We start from the raw sequence: 23332 nt of genomic DNA, 5'->3' as shown, positions 1-23332 counted from the left end.
GGTTTAGCGGTTAGGGAAAATAAGATTTTGATTGGGACTGAATTGTGTGTCCCCACAACGTTAGTTATGCAAGACTGTGCGTGTGTGTCTGTGTATGTACATGCATGTGTGTGTATGTGCGTTCATGTGTGTTGCTTACATGCGTGTATGCATCTGCCGGTGTGTGTGTGCGTGCATGCCTGTGTGCGTGCATGGGTGTGTGTTTGTCTGTTTGTGTGTGCATGCCTTCGTATGCATGTGCGCATGTGTGTGTGGGGTGCATCATGCCCCTTCACAGCAAGCAGAACTGTAATTAAAAATGTTGCCCTCACGTCAGTATCTAGTTTCTGCTCACTCAGAGGAGAATCATATTGTTATAAAATTACTCAAGATAATGTGTCTGTGTATTCCCAGCACAGGCATTCTAACACCCAAGCCTAATCCCTCCAATAACGTTTGAGGACAAGGGCTTTGCTGTAATTCACCACCCAGATTCATAAACACACACTCTGGAGGCTAGGCTTTGGAGTGAGAAAGAGAGAGCCAACACGACAACTAAAACATTTGTACTAGTTCAGCACAATACTGTAGGTGACAAAAAAAATTGCCTCAGTGGTAAAGATATATTGAGCATCACCACCATTGGGACAAGACCGGTCTAAAACCAATGGTTGAGCCTTGTATTTATCAATTGCACTGTAATGAGAGAACACACAGTACCTTAGTTTTGTCATAGAGGGCATGGTTGTCAAGAAGCATCTGCCTCTCCTTCTGGGCAAATGCCCTCAGATCTCTCCCAAACTGCTGTGGAAGAAAATAATTGATAATCATATCTCTTGTTATCCATTTATCCCCCTTTCCTGCCACCCTCCTGCCACCTTACAACCCTTGTTGTATTCCCCAACAGTAACCCTGCAGAAGAAAAAAATATGCATAGACCAGCATAGGTTGGTGACCAGCCCATGTTATGTTTTCGCTGGTGACCAGCCTTCTATGTAAATTCGCAGGTGACCAGCCTTCGTTGCCTTTTCCCTGGTGACCATTTTTGCTGGTGGTCAGACCAGCTTGGCCAACTAGACCATGCTGGTCAGCTAGCAGAACCAGCTAGGCCATGCTGATCAGACCAGTGTCCAAAACACAGCGAAGGCCAGCATGGACCAGCATAGACCAGCTTGAAATGTATGCTGGTCTATGCTGTTTTTATCAGCAGGGAATACATCTGCCATATCATATGTGTTCCAATAGTAACTTTCTTGTTCGTGTTTAGCTATTAATTTCTCATTATCAATGTTTTATTTTTGGTTATTGACTGCTCTGTCAAGCACTATCATCATGTGAATTGGATCATTTGTTTTTTGCAAATTAAATGTTTCCTAACTCAGCTGTCTTTAAATCAAAATGTATTAACAATTTTAGTCAATGTATCTTTGTGTGTCTTGGCATCCACATTTATTTCACAATCATTTGATCCAAGCTTACCCTGGAGCCGGTCCAGCCCAGGAGGGCAAAGGCGTAGCGGTCAACAGGTGGGGCCACCAGGTCCACCCGTACGGCCCTCCAGCCCCTGCTGTCCCCTGGGTCCCTCTGCTGCCCTCTCTCCCCCTCCACCTGGCCCTGCTCCAGCCTCAGGATCAGGAAGCACTTCTGGAAGTGGTCCATGTCCTCAAACCTGCAACTAGGCAGCTTGCTCACATCAAAGGTGGAGCCCTGGTACTCACAGTACAGCAGAATGCCCTTGTGAGAAGAGAATATTAATCAGCGTGGACATAGTCACTGTCACCACTAATAAAATAGATATTGACATTATAAATATAATATAGATATTGACTTTGTAATGGAATTGGTTTATGCTGCTACCGTACTTCAGTGCCTGATGTATGTAATTATGAAAATGTAGTTGCGTATTTGCACATGCTGTCATCTAGAGCCTGCAATGGGTTTGTAGGATTTCTATACACACTCGCAGTAGAAGCATATAAAAACAGTGTGTCTGCCACTTAGTGTAATATGCCAATTGTGAGATTGCAACTAAATTACAACCTTCAAGACTCCGAACATAGTGGGGCCATTCGGACCCAATGGCACACAATTCCACTCCATGGAAAATCACTCCCAAGTAAGACATTCCTTTTTAGCAGAGAGAGAGAGAGAGAGAAAGAGAGAGAAAGAAAGTAGACGGTTTGGGAGAGATATAGAGAATCAGTGAGGATACGGCTGGATAAGACAAATGGAAAGAGGGAGAGGAGTAGATGAGTAGATGACTTGGGGTATAGATAGTGGAGAGTAGGCAGTAGCAGGAAGAAGAAGAGGATTGATTTCCTCTGGGCTTTGGCCCGGCTGATTATGCAGCTCCCCCAGTCCAGGAGCGCTAAGGTGATTAACATTACAAATTGTCAATTTAATTCCAGCACCCACAGTAATTGTTGGGATACTGTGTTCCTCTTACTGACCATTAATCTGCCAGGCTCTCCTCAAAGAGCAATAATTGCAGGAGGAAGTGCAGCTGTAACTGCTCCTCCTATCCAACCAAGACACTGAGGTCAATCAAGAGACATTAAACCCTACTGAGCCAGTACTGCCTGGTCTTGTTTGACCGTGTTTCTCCGCTTCATTAGAAGAGACAGCGTTTCCCAGAGGGCATCGGGAGTGGAGGTGATGATTGAGTCATTAACTGATGACATCGGAAAGACTGAGTGAGTGACATGTGGGGACTGCACTCAGAGATGTTGTCCTCATCCCTCTTCCCCTGCCCCTCGTTCCTTACACCTCAGCTCCTCTAATTAGCTTCAGGCGCCGATCGGCTTGTCCTCAGAACTGAGAGAGAAACCCCTGATGTCACCCCTGTTGAACCACAGAAACCCTCTCTATCTGCAATTACTGTTCCCACAAGGATACGAACAGATTAGAAAGCCTCCAACTCCCTCACATACTGGATACATCATCATTCATTCTACATACATTCTCATTACCTACATTTCAACATACTGTAGATTATGAAGCCAAAGAAACTGAAATTACTTAAATACTTAATAAAAACAATCTTCCATCAAAATGTATAGCCTTAAGCGTGAATCATAGTCCTGAGACGCTGAGAGACGATAGTCCGATGTCCCATTGTGACATAGCTAAGCGTCTCTGAGACCATAATCTGCAGCCAGAATGTGCACCTCCCCACATAAACCATCACTAACTTTTACAGGTGCACAATCGAGGGCATCTTGTCGGGCTGTATTACCGCCTGGTACGGCAACTGCACAAATCACAACCGCAGGGCTCTCCAGAGGGTGGTGCGGTCTGCACAACGTATCACCGGGGGCAAACTACCTGCCTCCAGGACACTTACAACACCCGATGTCACAGGAAGGCAAAAAAGATCATCAAGGACAATAACCACCCGAGCCACTGCCTGTTCACCCCACTTCCATCCGGAAGGCGAGGTCAGTACAGGTGCATCAAAGCTGGGACAGAGAGATTGAAAAACAGCTTCTTTTTCAGATTGTTAAACAGCCATCACTAGCACAGAGAGACGCAGGGCCTCTACCTTCCATGCAGCATCAGCTGTGAGGCCTGCCAGGCGATGATTGACACCAGTTCCACAATATCCCTTGTCCGGCCTGGTGTTCTTTCAGACACAGTGGGCCCTTCCCCTCTGGGTTGGACCCCTACCTTGGTATATCTTCACACTGTGACAGGGGATCTCGCGGAAATGAAGCACCGGCGGTCCTTATCGGTGAGAGTCAGCAATGTCTTGATGGAGCACAAGTTCTGGTTGGGCGATATCCAAGATGACTGCATCCTAGGGTTGGATTCACTCAGTCAAGTGCCTAGATGTTGGAATGCGGAGCCTCCAGATGAAAGACTCCATGATGGGACTTCGGAGCAGTGGAAGAAGACACCGGCAGCCGCAGCTGACACGTCAGGAATTGGTGACAGACAGCCCCACAAAGATCCTTCCCCCAGATGAGAAGGAGCAACTAAAGACCCCCAAAGAGGTGATTGTGCCCCAGCAGGTCACCAGTGGCACAGTGGACACACCTTCGGAAGCTACCCGGCAAGCTGTGCTGGAACAAGGGTAGAGGTGTTAGGAAGGGCTGGAGCCTGAGCAGCGGGATGTGTTGGAAGCACTGTTTGCAGAGTTTGTGGATGTCTTTGCAGTATGAGATGAAGACTGCCAGAGAACCAGTCTGGTCCAGCACTCCATCGCTTGCCACTGGCTAAGAGATAAATAGCAGAGCTGAAGATCCGGTAGACGGCAGAGACAGGGTTCATCAAGCTATCCAACAGCCCTTGGGAGGCCCACCGTAGTCCTTGTCAAGAAGAAGGACTGCTCATAGTGCTTCTGTACAGACTACAGGCAGCTGAACTATGTGACCAGGAAGATTTCCTATCCCCTCCCGCGCATAAATAATGCATTGGACTACATCACAGGGTCACGATGGTTCAGTTCCCTCGACCTCCGCAGCGGTTATTGGCAAGTGGAGCTGGTGGCAGTTCACTGTGATACGCTTCGGGCTCTGCAAAGCTCAGCCAACTTTTGAGTGTCTTATGGAGCAAGTGTTGGACACAATCCTCCGCAACAAGTGTGTGGTCTACCTGGAAGACTTCCTTGTGCATGCAACATAATCTGTGTGAGGTTCTGCTTGCCATCCGGTAGGCAGGACTCAAGTTCCTTCACAAGAAGTGTCACCTATAGCAGTGGGAGGTCAAGTTCCTAGGCCATTTCGTTGGGGCAGACAGAGTCACAACTGATCCAGCCAAGGTGGTTGCGGTTCAGCACTGGGTGACCTTCAAGGACCTCTCTGAGTTGAGAAGCTTCGTTGGCCTAACTTCTTACTACCGGAGGTTCATCAAGGACTTAGCAACAGTAGCCAGCCCTCTACACGCCTTATAAACAAGGACCAGCGGTTTGACTGGGATGATGACTGCACGGCAGCATTCGTTGAACTGCATCAGTCCCTATTCAAGGCTCCTGTCCTGGCATACCCCAACCCCCAGCACCCATTCATTGTGGACACAGATGCCAGCAATGTGGGCATTGGGGGCGTTCTTTCACAGGAGGGGCCGGATGGGGAATGGGTGGCGGCCTTCTACAGTCGGTGCCTCAACCTTGCCGAGCGCAACTACTGTGTCACCCGGCGATAGTTGTTGGTTGTGGTCGATGCACTCCATCATTTCCGACTCTACTTCTATTGGACCCAGTTCCCCCTCCTCATGCCTCACTTATCTGGCTTCTCAACTTCCAAGAATCAGAGGGCCAGGTGGCTCGCTGGTTAGAAGAGTTACAGGAGGGAAAAAGATCTGGGTATTGATCTTGATGAGGGCCTATGGAGTGACCTATGCAGGGATGGTGTTACATCCACATTGAACTCCAGATACAGACTGATCCAGTTTAATTTCCTCCATCAGCTCTATATCACCCCATCTAGACTGCACAAGTTCAACCCTGATATCTCCTCCCTATGTTTTAGATGTGGCTCAGATGGGGGGAACATTCCTCTATTCCACTTGGCAGTGTTCAAAACTACACGGTTTCTGGCAGGGGGTGTGCGATACCATATCCTCAATCCACGGGGTTGCATTCCCTTTAGACCCAGAGGTCTGTCTACTGGGTAACTATACTAACACCAATCTTAGGCATAGCCATACTATAAAGCTAACAGAAATATTGCTAGCGATTGCCAAGAAATGTATTGCCTTGAAATGGAAATCGGATTCCTCCCACTGGAGAAAATCACTTACTGCTTGAGGAATAAGTTAAAGACATTTTACAGAATTTGGCAACCTTTTATTGACTATATGGAGAATCTCCTCTAACATCACATTGATTGAATCTCTATATAATTATTATATAATGTTTCACACGTAATGTATAATATGTAGCTTACGGCAGGTGACCATATGATTCAATGTCTCATTATTATTATTTTTTATTTTACTCTTTACTATGACTTATGTATCATGTATGTTTTTATGTATTATATATGTCCGTATATATCATTTGTATTTTTTTATTACGCTCGTCTGTTACCGTCACTTTGTACTTTGTTGTCTAACATATTTTCACTTTTGTTTTGAATGTTCTTAATTGGAAAATGCAAAAATAAAATATATTTAAAAAAAAAGAAGAGTTACAGGAGCAAGATGCAACTACCAGATGCAACACACACGCTGATGCGTTGTCTCACCAGCCACTGGCTTCCGTGTGAAGAGGATGACTGCAAGCACTGCCCATGCTTGGAACAAAAGGAGGGTCTCCTGCCCACATGGGTGGCAATTCAGATGGGAGACAGGAGCTCAACACGCTTGGAGAGCTGGAATAACCAGGACCTGAAGAGGGAGTAGGAAGGTGACCGGGTGTTGGCAACTATTCGAGGTTGGTTGGAAACCAGTCAGTGGCCTGCCTTGAACAGTGTCTCACCCCTGTGCCCTGAAGCCAAGGCCTACTACTCCCAGTGGGACAACCTTGCCATTCACAATGGGGTGATGTTTCGAAAATGAAGGGAACCAACACAAAACTTGGTGGTGTGGTAGCGGCTGGTGCCTTGTTCCATGTGTGCCCATGCCTTCAGGGCTGTCCATGGGTCGGTGGGGGCAGAATACTTCTGGTACACAAAGACCATCCAACGACTCTGAAGGAAACTCTGGGCTGGGTGCCGCCAAGACACATAACAGTATGTGCATGCCTGTGACGCCTGCACTGCCCAAAGGACCAACCAGACGCTCCCATGCTCCATTGCAGTAATATCATGTGGGGGCCCCTGTGGACATCCTGTGTCCTTTCCCCATGACAGAGGCAGGCAATCGATACCTACCTGTGGCCATGGACTATTTTACCAAGTGGCCAGAGAACTACGCACTCCAATGGACTTGTCCTTGTTCCTGGAGCCTCAGGCTTGGAGTACCTCCACCACCGTCATCAGCACCTGGACACGGCCCACGACTTTGCATGGCATCGCTTGACGGAAGCAGGGGTAAAGCAGAAGTGGGCATACAACACCTGCTGCCAAGGTCAGCATTTACAGCCTGGCCAAAAAGTGTGGGTGTACAGTCCCCGGCACAAGCTTGGTCTGATCCCAAAACAAATTAGTCACTGGGAAGGCCCATGCAGGGATCTGGAATGACTTTCTGACATGGTGTACTGCATCCAGCTTCAGACTCATGGATGAGTTGTGGTCCTCCATCAAGATCGGCTGGCACCTTACCAACCTCATGCACCACGTAAAGTGGAAAGAGAGGACAAGGAGGTGGTTACTCCTCCTCACAGCCCTGGATCATTGGACAACACAGCGGTTTCCTCACCTGAGGGGCAAGGTCAGAATGGGACTCCGCCGCAGTCACGAGGGAGCCACTGTCGCAGGCTCCCATCTCGAGGTCAGGATGGCACCCCTCAATGACAACCACGAATCTGCCGCTGAAGACCCCCATCCAGGTTTCAGCATTTTGTTTTGGATTTCGGGGTTGTAGGGGACAATTGACCCATTAGAGGATCTGGAGGTGTGGCTTGTTGGAGGCGTGGCCTTGGGTTAACTCTGTTGTGACAACTGTGGGTGAAAGTGTCATGCCAGTTCATGTATTATGTTGTACTCTTTTAATAAAGGTTAAGCTTGTACACTGCCAGTTTTACAGTCTTAATGAGACTGACATAAGTACACATGATACCAGTCTACTAGAGTTCCATTGTTAAGACAGTCACCATTTTGTTACAGTTTGAAAGTCAATACTCTAGAACACTGCTGTGCGTATGTGTACACATTTTGGACTATGATAAACCCTTTAGGCAATCTCCTATCACAAGTCATTGATTAAGAAAATGTGCATATTTTAAAAGGCTTTAATTTAGGTCACTTATTTAAATACTGCTGGATATTTCTGTACATTTATTTTCTAACCTTGAATCACTAAGAATGCCTTGAGCGAAAGGATTAATGAGTTAGCGACAGTTTTACAGACCATATATGTCTAAACATGGGTGCCCTTCCTTTGATGAAGCCTATGGCCCCACGCACACAACCCCACCATGAAAAAGCAACGTCTTAAAGTTTGTCTAGGATGGCTGTTTAGTGCAACACCACACTGTAATGTTCTTCAACGCAGCAGGTAATGTCAGAGAGCATCCCATCGTAAGCTTATTTCACCAGAACTGTTTACAGAGGGAATTACTGAGGCAGACATATTGCAGGGAGTTAATCTTTGAAGTTTTGCCTTTAAGACAAGAAAACAACACAACACAAATGCAAGTGATGGGATTCTGCGGCTTGCCAAATTGATCAAAAATTCTTATTTGATTATTTTATTTTGTTTCGTTCTTTTCAAGTGTGTGACAAACGGCTGACAAGCAGGCTGCCACCATGGCAGTCTGCCCCAGAGAACAAGCAGGCTGCCACCGTGGCCACTTGCCCCAGAGGACAAAGAGAGCGGTGGTCACAGCGGCGGTCACAGCGGTGGCAGGGACACGGGCCGCTGTGATTTAATGTCAAATTTTCTCTGAATCAGAGCACAAACCCTCCCTTCATGTCCCAGATTAGTGTGTGTTAGCAGGCTATGTTTGAACTGTGTTTTCCTTTGATTCAAAGCTTTGCCGGAACAGTCCGGTCTGATTACTGAAATTAAAGTGGAGCATTTTGAAACGTCTGTCTGTGTGTTTGTGTGTACTGTGTAGACGTGTTTAACTATACTTGTGGGGACCAGAAGTCCAGTAATAGTAAACAAAAACATATTTGACCAACTGGGGACATTTTGTTAGTCCCACAAGGTCATATGCTATTTCTAAGGAGGTTAAGGTTAGGGTTTTAGGGTTAGAATTAGATTTAGATTTAGGGTTAGGTTTAGGGTTAAGGTCAGGTTTTTGGGTTCAGGTTAAGGTTAGGGGTTAGGGAAAATAGGATGGTGTCCCCACAAGGTCAGTTATTCAAGACTGTGTGTGTGTGTGTGTGTGTGTGTGTGTGTGTGTGTGTGTGTGTGTGTGTGTGTGTGTGTGTGTGTGTGTGTGTGTGTGTGTGTGTTCATCCAATGTCAGTGAAAGTACAAAAATCAGCTTTAGTTTTCTTTTAGACAACGCAACCTACAAAGCAAATGGAGACATTTGTGATAACTGCAGGCAACAGAGATATGGAGTGTCTTGCTGTTTTTATTACGGCGTGTTTTGCAGTCAAACTGGGCAAAAGTGAAACCGAAACGTACATTTAGGCAAAATTCCGACTGGTTAGGGTAAAGGTTCGGGATAGGGTTAAAACAGAAAAATACAATTACAAAACAAATGCCTAGCACTGGTATTGAACCTGCAATGCTCGAAGCCGTAGCATTTGGTTTAAGGCCATTCTCAACCCCATCCCCAATGCCCTAGCTCGTCCCGAGCCTGTTAGATGGTAATAGGCAATCGCATTGCCCTTAGTGGCGTCGACAGATAGGGCAGCCATGCTTCTAGCTCCTAAGCAACAGTATTTCGTTTTTTATGCTATTTCTTACATTAGTAGCCCAGAATTCTTTGGGTGTTATTACATACAACCAGAAATCACTTTTGAATATCACAGTGGCGGTAACTCAACAGCATTACGACCAGGAATACGACTTTCCCAAATTGGATCCTTTGTTTGTACCCCCCAAGGCAATTGAACTGATTCCAGAGGCTGATCCAAAATACCGCCGGCGGAGAAGAGGTATTCGGAGTGGACTCCTAGTCCGACTCAGGAGGCGCGCACACCACCCACAACTTCCTAGTATATTACTCGCTAATGTTCAGTCACTGGATAATAAAGTTGACGAGTTCAAGGCTAGGATCTCCTTCCAGAGAGACATCAGGGATTGTAACATACTCTGTTTCACGGAAACATGGCTCTCTCGGGATATACTGTCTGAGTCCATACAGCGAACTGGGTTCTCAGTTCATCACACAGATTGTCAAGCCCTGACCTGAGAGAGCCGTTTATCTCTGTTTGGTTAGGTCAGGGTGTGACATGGGGTGGGCATTCTATGTGTTGTATGTCTATGTTTTTTTTTTCTTTGATTGGCCGAGTATGGTTTCCAATCAGAGGCAGCTGTCATTCGTTGTCTCTGATTGGGAATCATACTTAGGCAGCCCTTTTTCCCACAGTCAGTTGTGGGATCTTGTCTTGGTGTTGCATGTGTTTACATGCCCAGCTTTTCGTTCGTTGTATTGTTTATTGTTTTTGCTGGTTCATATTGAAAATAAATTATGATGAACCCAACTCACGCTGCGCCTTGGTCTCCTCCTAACGACGAACATCACACAGACAGGAATATAAATCTGTTTCATGATTAACTACTCATGGTGTGATTGTGATAAGATACAGAAACTCAAGTCCTTTTGTTCACCCGACCTAGAATACCTTAGAATCAAATGCAGACCGCAGTACCTCCCAAGAGAATTATCTTCGGTTAGTCACAGCTGTGTATATTCCCCGTCAAGCCTTTACCACGATGTCCCTCAAATAACTACACTGGACCCTATGAAAACTGGAAACCACATATCCTGAGGCCGCATTTACTGTAGCCGGGGATTTTAACAAAGCTAACCTGAGGAAAACGCTACCAAAGTTCTACCAACACATTGACTGTAGCACTCACTCTGAGAAAACATTGGACCACTGCTACTCAACTTTTCAAAATGCCTACAAGGCCCTTCACCACCCTCCCTTCGACAAATCTGATCACGACTCCATTTTGCTTCTCCCTTCCTATAGGCTGAAACTCAAACTGGAAGTACCCATGCTACAGGCTATTCAATGCTGGTCTGACCAATCGGAATCCATGCTTCAAGATTGTTTTGATCACATGGACTGGGATATGTTCCGTGTAGCCACTGAAAATAATATCGACGAATACACGGATACGGTGACTTACTTTATCAGACATTGTATAGAAGATGTTGTACCCACTGTGACTATTAAAACCTACCCAAACCAGAAATCGTGGATAGATGACAGCATTCGTGCAAAACTGAAAGCATGAACCACCACATTTAACCATGGCAAGGTGACTGGGAACATGGCCGAATACAAACAGTGTAGTTATTCCCTCAAACAGGCAAAACGTCAGTACAGAGACAAAGTGGAGTCGCAATTCAATGGCTCAGACACAAGACATATATGGCAGGGTCTACAGACAATCATGGACTACAAAGGAAAAACCAGCCACATCGCGGACACCGACATCATGCTTCCGGATAAGCTAAACACCCTTTTCGCCCGCTTTAAGGATAACACAGTGCCACCGACGCGGCCAGCTACCAAGGACTGTGGGCTCTCATTCTCCATGGCCAACGTGAGTAACACATTTAAGCGTGTGAACCCTCGCAAGGCTGTTAGCCTAGATGGCATCCCAAGCCGCGTCCTCAGAGCATACGCAGACCAGCTGGCTGGAATGTTTACGTACATATTACATTTCTTCCTCTTCCAGTTTGCTGTCCCCACATGCTTCAAGATGTCCACCATTGTTGCTGTACCCAAGAAAGCAAAGGTAACTGAACTAAATGACTATCGCCCCATAGCACATGCTTCTGTCATCATGAAGTGCTTTGAGAGACTAGTCAAGGATCATATCACCTCTACCTTACCTGACACCCTAGACCCACTTCAATTTGCTTACTGCTCCAATAGATCCACAGACGATGCACTGTCCATCGTACAAGAGGAATACCTATGTAAAAATGCTGTTCATTGTCTATAGCTCAGCATTCAACAGCTCCACTCTCCAAGCTCATCATTAAGATAGGGGCCCTGGGTCTGAACCCCGCCCTGTGCAACTTGGTCCTGGACTTCCTGACGAGCTTCCCCCAGGTGGTGAAGGTAGGAAACAGCACCTCCACTTCGCTGATCCTAAATACAGGGGCCCCACAAGGGTGTTTGCTCAACCCCTCTGCTGTACTCCCTGTTCACCAATGACTGCATGGGCACGCACGCCTCCAACTCAATCATCAAGTTTTGACGAACATATCAAGACTGTTTCAAGGACAGGTTTTTTCCATGTACATAACATTGCAAAAATCTGAAACTTTCTGAACAAAAATAATGCAGAAAAATGTATCCATGCTTTTGTCACTTCTAGGTTAGACTACTGCAATGCTCCACTTTCCGGCTACCCAGATAAAGCACTAAATAAGCTTCAGTTCATGCTAAACATGGCTGCTAGAATCTTGACTAGAACCCCAAAAAATGTATCATATTACTCCAGTGCTAGCCTCTCTTCACTGGCTTCCTGTTAAGGCAAGGGCTGATTTCAAGGTTTTACTGCTAACCTACAAGGCATTACATGGGCTTCCTCCTACATATCTTTCCTCATAGCCTGGTTCCTCTCTAGGTTTCTTCTTAGGTTCTGGCCTTTCTAGGGAGTTTTTCCTAGCCACTGTGCTTCTACACCTGCATTGCTTGCTGTTTGCGGTTTTAGGCTGGGTTTCTGTACAGCACTTTGACATATCAGCTGATGTAAGAAGGGCTTTATAAATACATTTGATTTTATTCAGGAAACAGCAGAGAGAGCACCCCCTATCCACATTGACGGGACCGCAGTGGAAGGTGGGTAGCTTCAAGTTCCTCTGTAAAATATTATATATTCTTAATTCCATTTCGTTACTTTAGATTTGTGTGTATTGTGTGTATTGTTGTGAAATTGTTATATATTACTTGTTAGATATTAATGCACTGTTGGAGCTAGAAACACAAGCATTTCGCTACACCCACAATAACATCTGCTAAACATGTGTATGTGTGCAATACATTTGATTTGATCATTGGAACTTGTCATGGAAATAAAATGCCATAACTTCACCATTTTAAATATGGCGGGACTGTGCATAATCCTCAGGAGGTTGGGGTGCTTTTAGTGTGTTTTGAGTATGACTTGATAAAACCAAATAATTGTCCTTGACTTTTAAATAACCCCAGTATTGCTGTCTCTCAAAAATGTCTCTATACACATGTCCTAACTGCACAGTCTACAGTTTATGGGACTCAAACCTCATAACATATGTAATTCATGTGCCCTCTGGCTACTATTGTTGCTTTGAAAGTACTACGGCCAACATATCCATAATCATATAATATCATTACATCAGTACTTGATCTACATAGTGCACTACAATGGAAATTAATCTACCACCACCACCTGGACAGTTAGAGCAGATGATTGGTGAATGGTGGATGAGGCATCGCCCTCTCACATTCTCCGTTGCTATTACCAGGGCAAATAGCTGCATCTCATCTGTCTACCATCGAAATGTCTGGCTGACCTTTGCTTGTGCCCCCCCAAGTTATGCTTTCATATCCATCAGAAGAAATGATGAAGCCCATTTTCACAAGGACATTTCCAGATAGATAGATTTTTACCCCCCCCCCAGGGCTTAAGGGGAAAAAACAGCCATGATATTCAGCCTAGGCGAAGAGTTGAAGACATGTGGCCCCCAGGTGACCAGTTCGAAGATGACAAGGTTACACGACTTAGAGTCAACCTCTGCTACCTCCACTTTATCACGTTCTCCTGTGCTCCCTTTCCTATGGACTTGTCATATTCCTTCCCCATGCTATCTGGGGAAGTTCCTTCCTTCCCACCCCCCCTCTTCTCACCCAAGGGTGGGAGGAACCAGCAATAACCAGAGTGTGTGTGTGTGTGTGTGTGTGTGTGTGTGTGTGTGTGTGTGTGTGTGTGTGTGTGTGTGTGTGTGTGTGTGGCGCATGTTAGCATAGGAGGTTTTATCAGAAGAATGGCCCATTAAAGCTAGTTAAGGCTGGGGGTGGAAGGAAAGGGGAAGGATTTTAAAAGCCAGGCAGCGATGACAAAAACAAGCCTGCAGCTACAGTAGACACCACAGCCCTGCTCTTCATCAAACACTGTTCTCTTTTCAGCCCCTCCAACATGAAATCCATCAGCTGTCTCAGAGGAGAGGAGCATGGTGGTACCAAAGAACACGTCCCCCCATACCCCATACTCCCTCGTTCTCTCTCTGACTCTCTCACTCAAAGCCAGGTTAACTGTATAAACCACATTTAAATAATAATTTCCTGGGCCGAGGCCCTCGATATTGGTGTGACCATCTTATTATTACCTCCTTATGTGCCAACTCATATGCACTTGGCTTTGTAATCATCCTCTCCTCCAATCACTTTATCCCTCTCCACACTGTAGGGCACTAACCCAATTCCCCTCAGCCCTCTCCTCTTTTTCTCTGTTCATACTACTCTCTCAACTCTACAAACATTTCTTTATTTTTTTCTCTACTGCATTCTGAGAACATTCTTTCTCAATTTTTTTCTCTGTTTTGTTTCAACGCATTTCTTTCTGAGGTGTGAAAATATAGTGGTGTGGGGTGAGTAAGTCGGGAGGGTTAGTGTAACGTCTGCTTCCAACTCACAGCCTCAAACCCGTAGATCCCCTGAACGCTGCTCACTTTCCAGCCCACTTTCCAGCTCACACTCTCAAACACCTAGATCCCCTGAACGCAGCTCACTCTCCAGATCCCAATCACCTGAATTCTAATTACCTGTTCACATACCTGTATGTCATTATCACACACTATTTAGTTCAGTTCTTTGCACCCCATCCCTGTGAGGTATTGTTTGTTTTGTGACACACGGCTTTCGGGGGGGGTGTGTTTAACGTGATTTACTCCTCCCGTGTATGATACTTTTTGCCTGTCTCACTAACGACGCCTTAAGCGTATTCCCTGCCTGTATTTTAGCCTATCGGATTTCCTGATATCTACCTATTGCCTGATCTACCGGACAATGTTACTAGCCTTTTCCCTGCCTGTACTGTTGCCCTTTTGGACCCCCTGTGTATGATCTTGTGCCTGCCCCTGGACCCAGCTACCTGCCTCCTCCTGTGGTCCTTTACAGTAAACACCTGCTGCGCCCTGCGCTTGAAACCAGTTCTCTGTCTCCCCTCGTGTTCATTACAGTTAGGCACATCATACTCAGTCTTTGCGGTAGTGTATGTGCACTAGGACAGATGTGAGAGGAATCACAAGTTCCATGCCTTGAGGAGACAAACTAGTTGTTCTTTGTCAGCACTGACTAAGCTGCTAATCAAGGGTTTAACTCTCTTTTCAACTTTTTGTTGAAAGAATGCAATTAAGTAGAATTTACCTTTTATAATAAAACAAACCTTCACCAAAACAGCACACTCCAATCTTTACTGAAGTGATACTCCACTTGATGTTGCCACAATCCAAACATCACTTAGTGCTGTGCTTTTCTACTATTAATCTTGGTAAAGGGTAACTAACCACCCTGGAACCTTCTGAGGGGACTGATATGTGTTTTACTGTATATCCTGTATAACTGCTATTACATTTACGTCATTTAGCAGACGCTCTTATCCAGAGCGACTTATCCTGTTCAATCACCAGTCATTGAGCTTTGTCTACTGTATATGCAATAATACATTCATTTACCTGGTCCCTCAGTCTGTCAATCACATGAAGCAGTAGCCCCTCTTCTTTCCCCATCTCAGGCATAGTCAAGAGGAAGTCCACATCATGCCCATACTCTTTCCCCCTGGGGACAGAAAGTGATTTAAGACTATTGTCACCAGTCAACGCAAGCAATAAATAATTCTATGAGAATATCTTTAGTCACACTGGATAACTGTTACACAGTAAGATGGCAGCCTGGCCATTAGGAGAAAGGAGTATATTAATGGATTTTACTTTTTCTGTTATTCAAACAAGCAATTTGTCCTGCGTCATTAAGTTCAAAAGCCCATTTTTGTTGTCTCAGCTGTCAGCAGAGCCTTCCCTTTTATGAGAATCATAATTTTCTACTTGGATTACTGTAGTAAAGAACACTCGTACTGAGCATGGCTGCACACACAATATATAGTCTGTCAATGTCAGCGGAAATGTGAGCAGTGAACAAGATAGACAGAAATAAGTGAATAGAACAAATAAAAAATGCTTCTCTGACATGTACTCAAGCTTTGAGACATATCAACCACAGATGTGCCGTGGCCCTTGAATGTCAGATGAGTGGAGTGAAATGTACTGATTCCTATTAGGACAACCTCAAAAAACTGTTTCTAGACCTAAAGGCCTAAAGACCTTATTTAACCTACCTATCAAATAAGAGATCTGGAGGTCTCCATTTTTCTGCTACAAATCTAATTGGAACCAGCTGCCCTGAGAGGATGATCCAAAGAGTGTATTAAATCATGGAAACCCACCCGCTCTACTAGTCTCTGGCTTAGATGGTATCAACAGTGAGTTGAACAAAGAGTACACTGATACAAAGAACCTAAGCATTGCCTGTGACTGTTGGAGTTGGCCCTCAAAGGCTTATAGCGAAGTTATGCCTGATTGTCATCCTGTAGGTAGTTTATAGAGGAGCAGCATGCCCCCTCAGAACCTGGGCCTAGGCGGCTCTAGATAACCCTGCTGGTGTCATCCCAGGGCACTGAGGCAAACCACAAGTTTCTTTCAGTTCCTGATCGCCCCTCTTTGATCAACAAGCACCCACAATCATACAGTCATAAGCGCCTATCTTACGGTTAACAACACATCAAAACAACACCAAATTGTCCTGTGTCTTAAAGCGCCGTTTGATCTCGTCCACCACCGCCATCGCCGCCATCTGAATGATGGGAGTAACAGAGCAGCAGGGCGTCAAAGAAAGAAAAAGGAGAGGACAAACAGACTGTCTGAGGGAGAAGTCTGCAGCAAAAGGTCATTGTGTCTAATTCAGTGGGCAAGGAATGAGACAACAGCTGCTTAGAGCTCAACAAGGCATGCTAATGTCTCTAGCTCAGTTGTAGCACAGCAGGGAGGTCTACCTCGCAGACATAGACAGTACCTGGCTCACATGTTTAGTCTGACTTAAGATAAGGTCACAGCTTTATTGTGATAGATTCAGGGCATTTTACGCTTTCAAAGTACTATGGCCAGTCTGATGCACAATTACACAATCACGGACAATCTGTTGCTCAAGCCGATTGAAAAGCACTTCCATCTAACCACTAAGCAACATTTTGATTTAAAAGTAAGTCATCATGTGCCAAATTGTAAAGTTGGAGTAATTTGAAGTGAATTACCAAGGACTGAGACCTATCATTCTGAGGTCCACATTCGGATTCAATGAGAGACAGAAGCTGTGAGGTGAGAGAGCTAGTAAAGATTAGTAAACTTTTTGGAAACACACACATCTAATAAATGGACACTACTTTCATGCAAATATGCCACAACACACTTCTGCCTAATACCAAGGCAGTGTGGTTAAGTAAATCTCTGAGCTAGTCTCTGCTGTGCTAGCAAAATGTACTTGATTGCACCACGTAAGTGTGTGTCATGAATAGCAAAACTGGAGGCCGGGGGAAAATCATCAGCATAAATTCAGTTTGCCTCCAATCAAATCTCAAACACCAAGGATTTATCGAAGTGTGTGCTCCAGAAGCAAATTTCAGTCTGGTCTCATAGACTAGTCTTAACATAGTACATGCAGGGACTGGGAGACTGGTCAGGATCGAGGCAAAGATGAATGGAGCAAAGTATAGCGAGATCCCTGATGAATACCTCCTCCAGAGCGCTCAGGACCTCAGACTGGGGCGAAGGTTCACCTTCCAACAGGACAATTACCCTAAGCACACAGACAAGACAACGCAGGAGTAGTTTCGGGACAAGTCTCTGAATGTCCTTGAGTGGCCCAGCCAGAGCCTGGACTTGAACCCGATCGAACATCTCTGGAGAGACCTGAAAATAATAGCTACGTTCCCCATCCAACCTGACAGAGCTTGAGAGGATCTGCAGAGAAGAATGGGAGAAACTCCCCAAATACAGGTGTGCCAAGCTTGTAGAGTCATACCAAGTGATGATTTTAGCATGTAAATCTTTGTGGGTCAAAAACAAAAAAGTGGAATGCATGCCAGCAAAGCCACTACACAACACAACACTAAACAATACATTAATTGCACTATAACGGTGACAAACGGTGCCCACAAACTGTTAGGGCCCCCATAAAGCTGTCCCTACAGCAGAATCCCAACAGCAGTCCCAACATCTTACCACTGCTACACCTGGCTATCAGGAGGAGCCTTGTCTGGCAGCGAAGCAGTTAATTCAGCCTCATTTTACTGCCTTTTATAAAAACATAGCTGATATGGCTGACTTGCTTAAACAAATGTGGTTTCTACTGACAATTGAGATGGCAAATTATGGCATGAGGGGACGACAAGCGAACAAGAGGCAATCAGTAATTTCGATTAACCCTCCTGCTGTGTTCCGGTCGAATTGGACCGATTTACAAGTTCTCTCTCTGAAAAATGTAGTTCATTTAATATGATTGTCATAAGGTTCCGGGCATCTGAACACACAAAATACATTTTGATGATTTTCATTAAATTTTGGGTGTTTTATTTAACTTTTGTACACCTGTGGTGTTCCCGGTCAAAAATGACCAGTCATTAGAAATGAATGGGTGAGATTACAATTAATGTATACAATTTAGTTCAGGCACATGCCCATTCATCAGATGGACAGGCTTCCTCTCCCAGACTCCCACATGCATGTGTGTTTAAGCACGCACACACACACACCTCACTCCCCTTCTTGGCTTCCATGGCAACCCCCACGGGAACCTTTCCCCAAAATAATCTTTCCCCCAAGTGAACCAAACCTGTTGGCATTCTCACAAACAATCGCAACATTGTTTCAATACTATATAGAACTTTTCTCGCAGCTCTGGTATATAAAGCTTTTTTGAGGCCTTGCTCACAATTCATTCTGTGGTAGCACAATGACCAAACAATATACTGTATGTGAGGCTCTTGATCATATCTTTGATCATGACACTAGTGAGGAGGAGAGAATCTTTATTAAAATTTGACACAAAGCTGTCAGAGGGGCCAAAATGTATCTCTCTCTACAGTATCCAGAGAACTGACTATTGAATGTGTAATAGAATAATATTATAGTATCCATGTCTGGTATCCATCTGAAACTTGTCTGAGTAGAACTCTGATGCCATCTATACTGATTATACCAAATATTAGGAACACCTTCCTCAGAGGGGTTGGGTTAAATGCGGAAGACACATTTCAATTGAATGCATTCAGTTGTACAACTGACTAGGTATCCCCCTTTCCCTTTCCCTTCCCTAATATTGAGTTGACTCCCCTTTTGTCCTCAGAACATCTGAGGAAAGGGAAAGGGGATACCTATCTGTGTCTGAACTTCACTGCTCGACTGAGGATACAGATAATTGTATGCGTGGGGTACAGAGATGAGGTAGTCATTAAAAAAATGATGTTAAACACCATGCAACTTATGTGACTTGTTAAGCACATTTTTACTCCTGATCTTATTTAGGCTTGCCATAATAAAGGGGTTGAATACTTTTTGACTCAAGACATTTCAGCTTTTCATTTTTTAGGGAATTTGTAAAAACAAAATCTAAAAACATAATTCCACTTTGACATTATGGGGTAAAGGTAGCTAACCCCAATCCGTACACATTTGCGCAACCGCAGCATTCAAACGAGGCTACAATGAAAACTAAATGGGACTGTAGCAACTGTGTTGGCATCAAAATCCAGGGTGTGAACTAAGTTTCGATTCAGCGTTGATTGACATGGTAATGGACCAATAGTATTGGAGAAAAGTTGAAAAAAACTGACCCCGCTGATGCTGTACGTTAAAGTGTGGCGTGTCCCGTAACGTACAGCACACATTATTCAACTAATTCTGTGCCGTACAGCCTCTTTCCAGCAGGTGTAGCGCTTCTCTCGCAGATTAAAAACAAGAAATGATCAACGGTGAGTGTAAAATACTCGTGAGTTCATCAATAGTTAATTCAATTAATTGTTAATTTTTCGCGTTATCACTGCGAGCCATCATGACTCTCAAAAACCGTGACAGCCACAGATTAATTGTGAAGAGAAATTTGCCGCCGCCCTAAAAACCCTACACAAACAGGTATGTAATGAGACATTATATAAACTCTTTATAGTCTTTCATTTATATTTGAGGTGATAAGTTGGCAAAATCGGGTGAAAAAAGCAGTTTCCTCACACTATCTCCCCCTTTCACTATGATGCAGAAGCTTTCTCTTTCCTATCCGCCATTTTTTAAAAGACCAGACATAGCTCCATTGCCTTCAATCATGCAGAGACGGGCAGCATGAAGGTCTCCTCATTCATTTTGCTGGAATTGGGAGAAATTGTGCTTTACAATGGTATTCCTATTACAGTTGACCTGGAAGTATTATGTTTTTGGGGCGCTAAAATAAGGTCAACTGTACGGAACAGCGCGATGTACAAATATGCGTTAGCTTTCGTCATAGTGTGTAGGCCAGTGACCAAAAATCTCTATTTAATCAATTTTAAATTCAGGCTGTAACTCAACAAAATGTTGGTAAAGTCAAAAGGTCTGAAGTCACTGTAATTCATGAACCATTCCTTGTTAGCATGAATAGCAATTTTTAAATGAAAACGCAATCATTGGACAAACCGTAGTGTTTTTTGGAAAGGTGGGTGTCTATTATGCTGTGGTTGTCTTGGTTGCGCATAGGACAGGTTTAAACATTTGTGATTACAATGTATAAACATCCTCTCAATGCGTGGTGTGAGCGGGTAATAAATATCCTGACTTGTTTAAGAAATGGTGCAGACTCACCCCAATGTTTAAAACTCAAAATGCAGTTGCCTGGAGCTCAGACGCGCTGTCTAACTGTAATTCTAACATAGCCGGGTAGGCTGAGACAATGTAGTCTCAAACATATGTTTATAACATTTAACCCTTTTATTGTTGTGTGGTAATCAATTGAGTGTGATTTTTATTCCTATGCGTATTGTGCATATGGCCAAGTCCATTGGATATGTGAAGATATGTGTGAGTTATGAGTTTTGTCCCACCGCTCTGCTAGCCAGTGGCGAGCTGGGTGGCTGTTTTTTGATAAGCTACACGGGATGGTCTAAGGTATTTGATAGGAGTGTCCTATGTTTACATTTGTTTGCTTGTTGTTATAATGATGATTGACTATTTTCCCTTACGCGATTACTTTGATTTCAGATTTGACTTTTTCTGACTCAACCTATTGCCATTACGTATTTTTCGAGCATTTGATCTAATCACTGACACTATGGAAAGCAGCTGAGTCCTGAGATTAATTTCTTTGCTTCGGCTCAGCGATAAAAGGGAATCATGGCGGCCTGGCTGATGCCATCTATACAGATGTAGGATCTCTGTGGTAACTTGTATTTGTATAGGGGAAATTTTAAATTACTTCATGCAAAGGGATTTTATTGTCCTCTCAGGCATTACTTCTTATTTACGTTGGTCTCCCTCATATAAGCCTGTGACATCCTGTAGAGATTGGGCCTGGGTGATCAGGTTACTGTAAACTTGGTATCATTTGATTGGTAAATGGTGGTTGGTTTTCAGAAGTAAAAAATGAAGGTCTGTGGTATTCTTATTCTGTATATTTTCCATTGGAGAAAGATTGTATAATTTTTTTCTCATTTCTTAGGCTTCTAGGCATCTTGTTGTTCATGCTTTGCCTGGTAACTCTAAGATCTGTATGCCTAGAATAATGCCTTGTAATGCTTGTTAATTCTTCGCATCTTAAAACCTGTTTAGGATAGGGGGCAGTATTTTCACGGCCGGATAAAAAACGTACCCGATTTAATCTGGTTATTACTCCTGCCCAGAAACTAGAATATGCATATAATTATTTGATTTGGATAGAAAACACCCTAAAGTTTCTAAAACTGTTTGAATGGTGTCTGTGAGTATAACAGAACTCATATGGCAGGCCAAAACCTGAGAAGATTCTTGTGGGAAGTGCCCAGTCTGACCATTTCTTGTCCTTCTATAGCCTCTTTATCAAAAATACAGGATCTCTGCTGTAACGTGACATTTTCTAAGGCTCCCATAGGCTCTCCGAAGGCGCCAGAACGTGGAATGATAACTCTGCAGTCCCTGGGCGAAAAACAGTAGGGGTTTTGGAAAGTGGTCGATCTGAGAACAATGACACTGGTGCGCGCATGCATGTGACGACTGCATTTTACTTCTTTCAGTGTTTGAACGGATACAACATCTCCCGGTTGGAATATTATCACTATTTTACGAGAAAAATCGCATAAAAATTGATTTTAAACAGCGTTTGACATGCTTCGAAGTACGGTAATGGAATATTTTGAATTTCTTTGTCACGATACGCGCCGGCGCATCACCCTTCGGATAGTGTCTTGAACGCACGAACAAAACGCAGCTATTTGGATATAACTATGGATTATTTGGAACCAAAACAACATTGGGTGTTGAAGTAGAAGTCCTGGGAGTGCATTCTGACGAAGAACAGCAAAGGTAATCCGATTTTTCTTATAGTAAATCTGAGTTTGGTGAGTGCCAAACTTGGTGGGTGTCAAAATAGCTAGCCATGATGGCCGGGCTATCTACTCAGAATATTGCAAAATGTGCTTTCACCGAAAAGCTATTTTAAAATCGGACACCGCGATTGCATAAAGGAGTTCTGTATCTATAATTCTTAAAATAATTGTTGTGTTCTTTGTGAACGTTTATCGTGGGTAATTTAGTAAATTCACCAGAAGTTTTCGGTGGGTATGCTAGTTTTGAACAAAACATGCTAATGTAAAAAGCTGGTTTTTGATATAAATATGAACTTGATTGAACAAAACATGCATGTATTGTATAACATAATGTCCTAGGAGTGTCATCTGATGAAGATCATCAAAGGTTAGTGCTGCCTTTAGCTGTGGTTTTGGTTTTTGTGACATTATATGCTAGCTTGAAAAATGGGTGTGTGATTATTTCTGGCTGGGTACTCTCCTGACATAATCTAATGTTTTGCTTTTGCTGTAAAGCCTTTTTGAAATCGGACAATGTGGTTAGATAAAGGAGAGTCTTGTCTTTAAAATGGTGTAAAATAGTCATATGTTAGAAAAATTGAAGTTTTGGGATTTTGAGGTATTTGTAATTCGCGCAACGCTCTACCATTGGATATTGGTGAGGCATTCCGCTAGCGGAACATCTAGATGTAAGAGGTTAAGCGTTATGTCTTGTATGCGATTTAATACATTTTACAAAGTGAATAAATAATATTTTCTTTGATATTCGCTTCTTATGAATATTCCTTGATCTTAGTCAGCTAAACGCATAATACTTGATTGCACATGGTTTTTCTATAATGTTAAATGGAGTCAGATATTCAGTTGAAAAGACTTTGATCATATTAATTGCATAGTGTTATCTATAATAAATGCATTGATATTAACCTGTTAGGGCTAGGGGGCAGTATTTGCACGGCTGGATAAAAAAATGTACCCAATTTAATCTGGTTACTAATCCTACCCAGTAACTAGAATATGCATATACTTATTATATATGGATAGGAAACAC

At 43.9% G+C, this 23332-nt stretch overlaps 1 protein-coding gene across 2 annotated transcripts in view; it reads right to left on the bottom strand.

Annotated features, from left to right (window-relative positions):
• LOC106605322 (DNA nucleotidylexotransferase) overlaps positions 1–23332 on the bottom strand; it is a 143807-nt gene that overhangs the window by 55022 nt on the left and 65453 nt on the right. Inside the window, exons 8-10 of one of the 2 annotated variants that reach the window (XM_014200816.2) lie at positions 15383–15485; positions 1459–1713; positions 700–783 (exon numbers count right to left, since the gene is read on the bottom strand). In XM_014200816.2, the coding sequence (XP_014056291.1) occupies positions 700–783; positions 1459–1713; positions 15383–15485 (442 nt within the window). The remainder of the gene's footprint in view (positions 1–699; positions 784–1458; positions 1714–15382; positions 15486–23332) is intronic. The other variant, XM_014200825.2, reaches the window with a different exon arrangement.

The sequence above is a fragment of the Salmo salar genome, chromosome ssa01 (assembly GCF_905237065.1).
Source record: "Salmo salar chromosome ssa01, Ssal_v3.1, whole genome shotgun sequence".
In the NCBI taxonomy this organism is placed as follows: Eukaryota; Metazoa; Chordata; class Actinopteri; order Salmoniformes; family Salmonidae; genus Salmo; species Salmo salar.
Note: the sequence above shows the minus strand (reverse complement) of the source record. Positions and strands in the feature narration are given on the sequence as shown.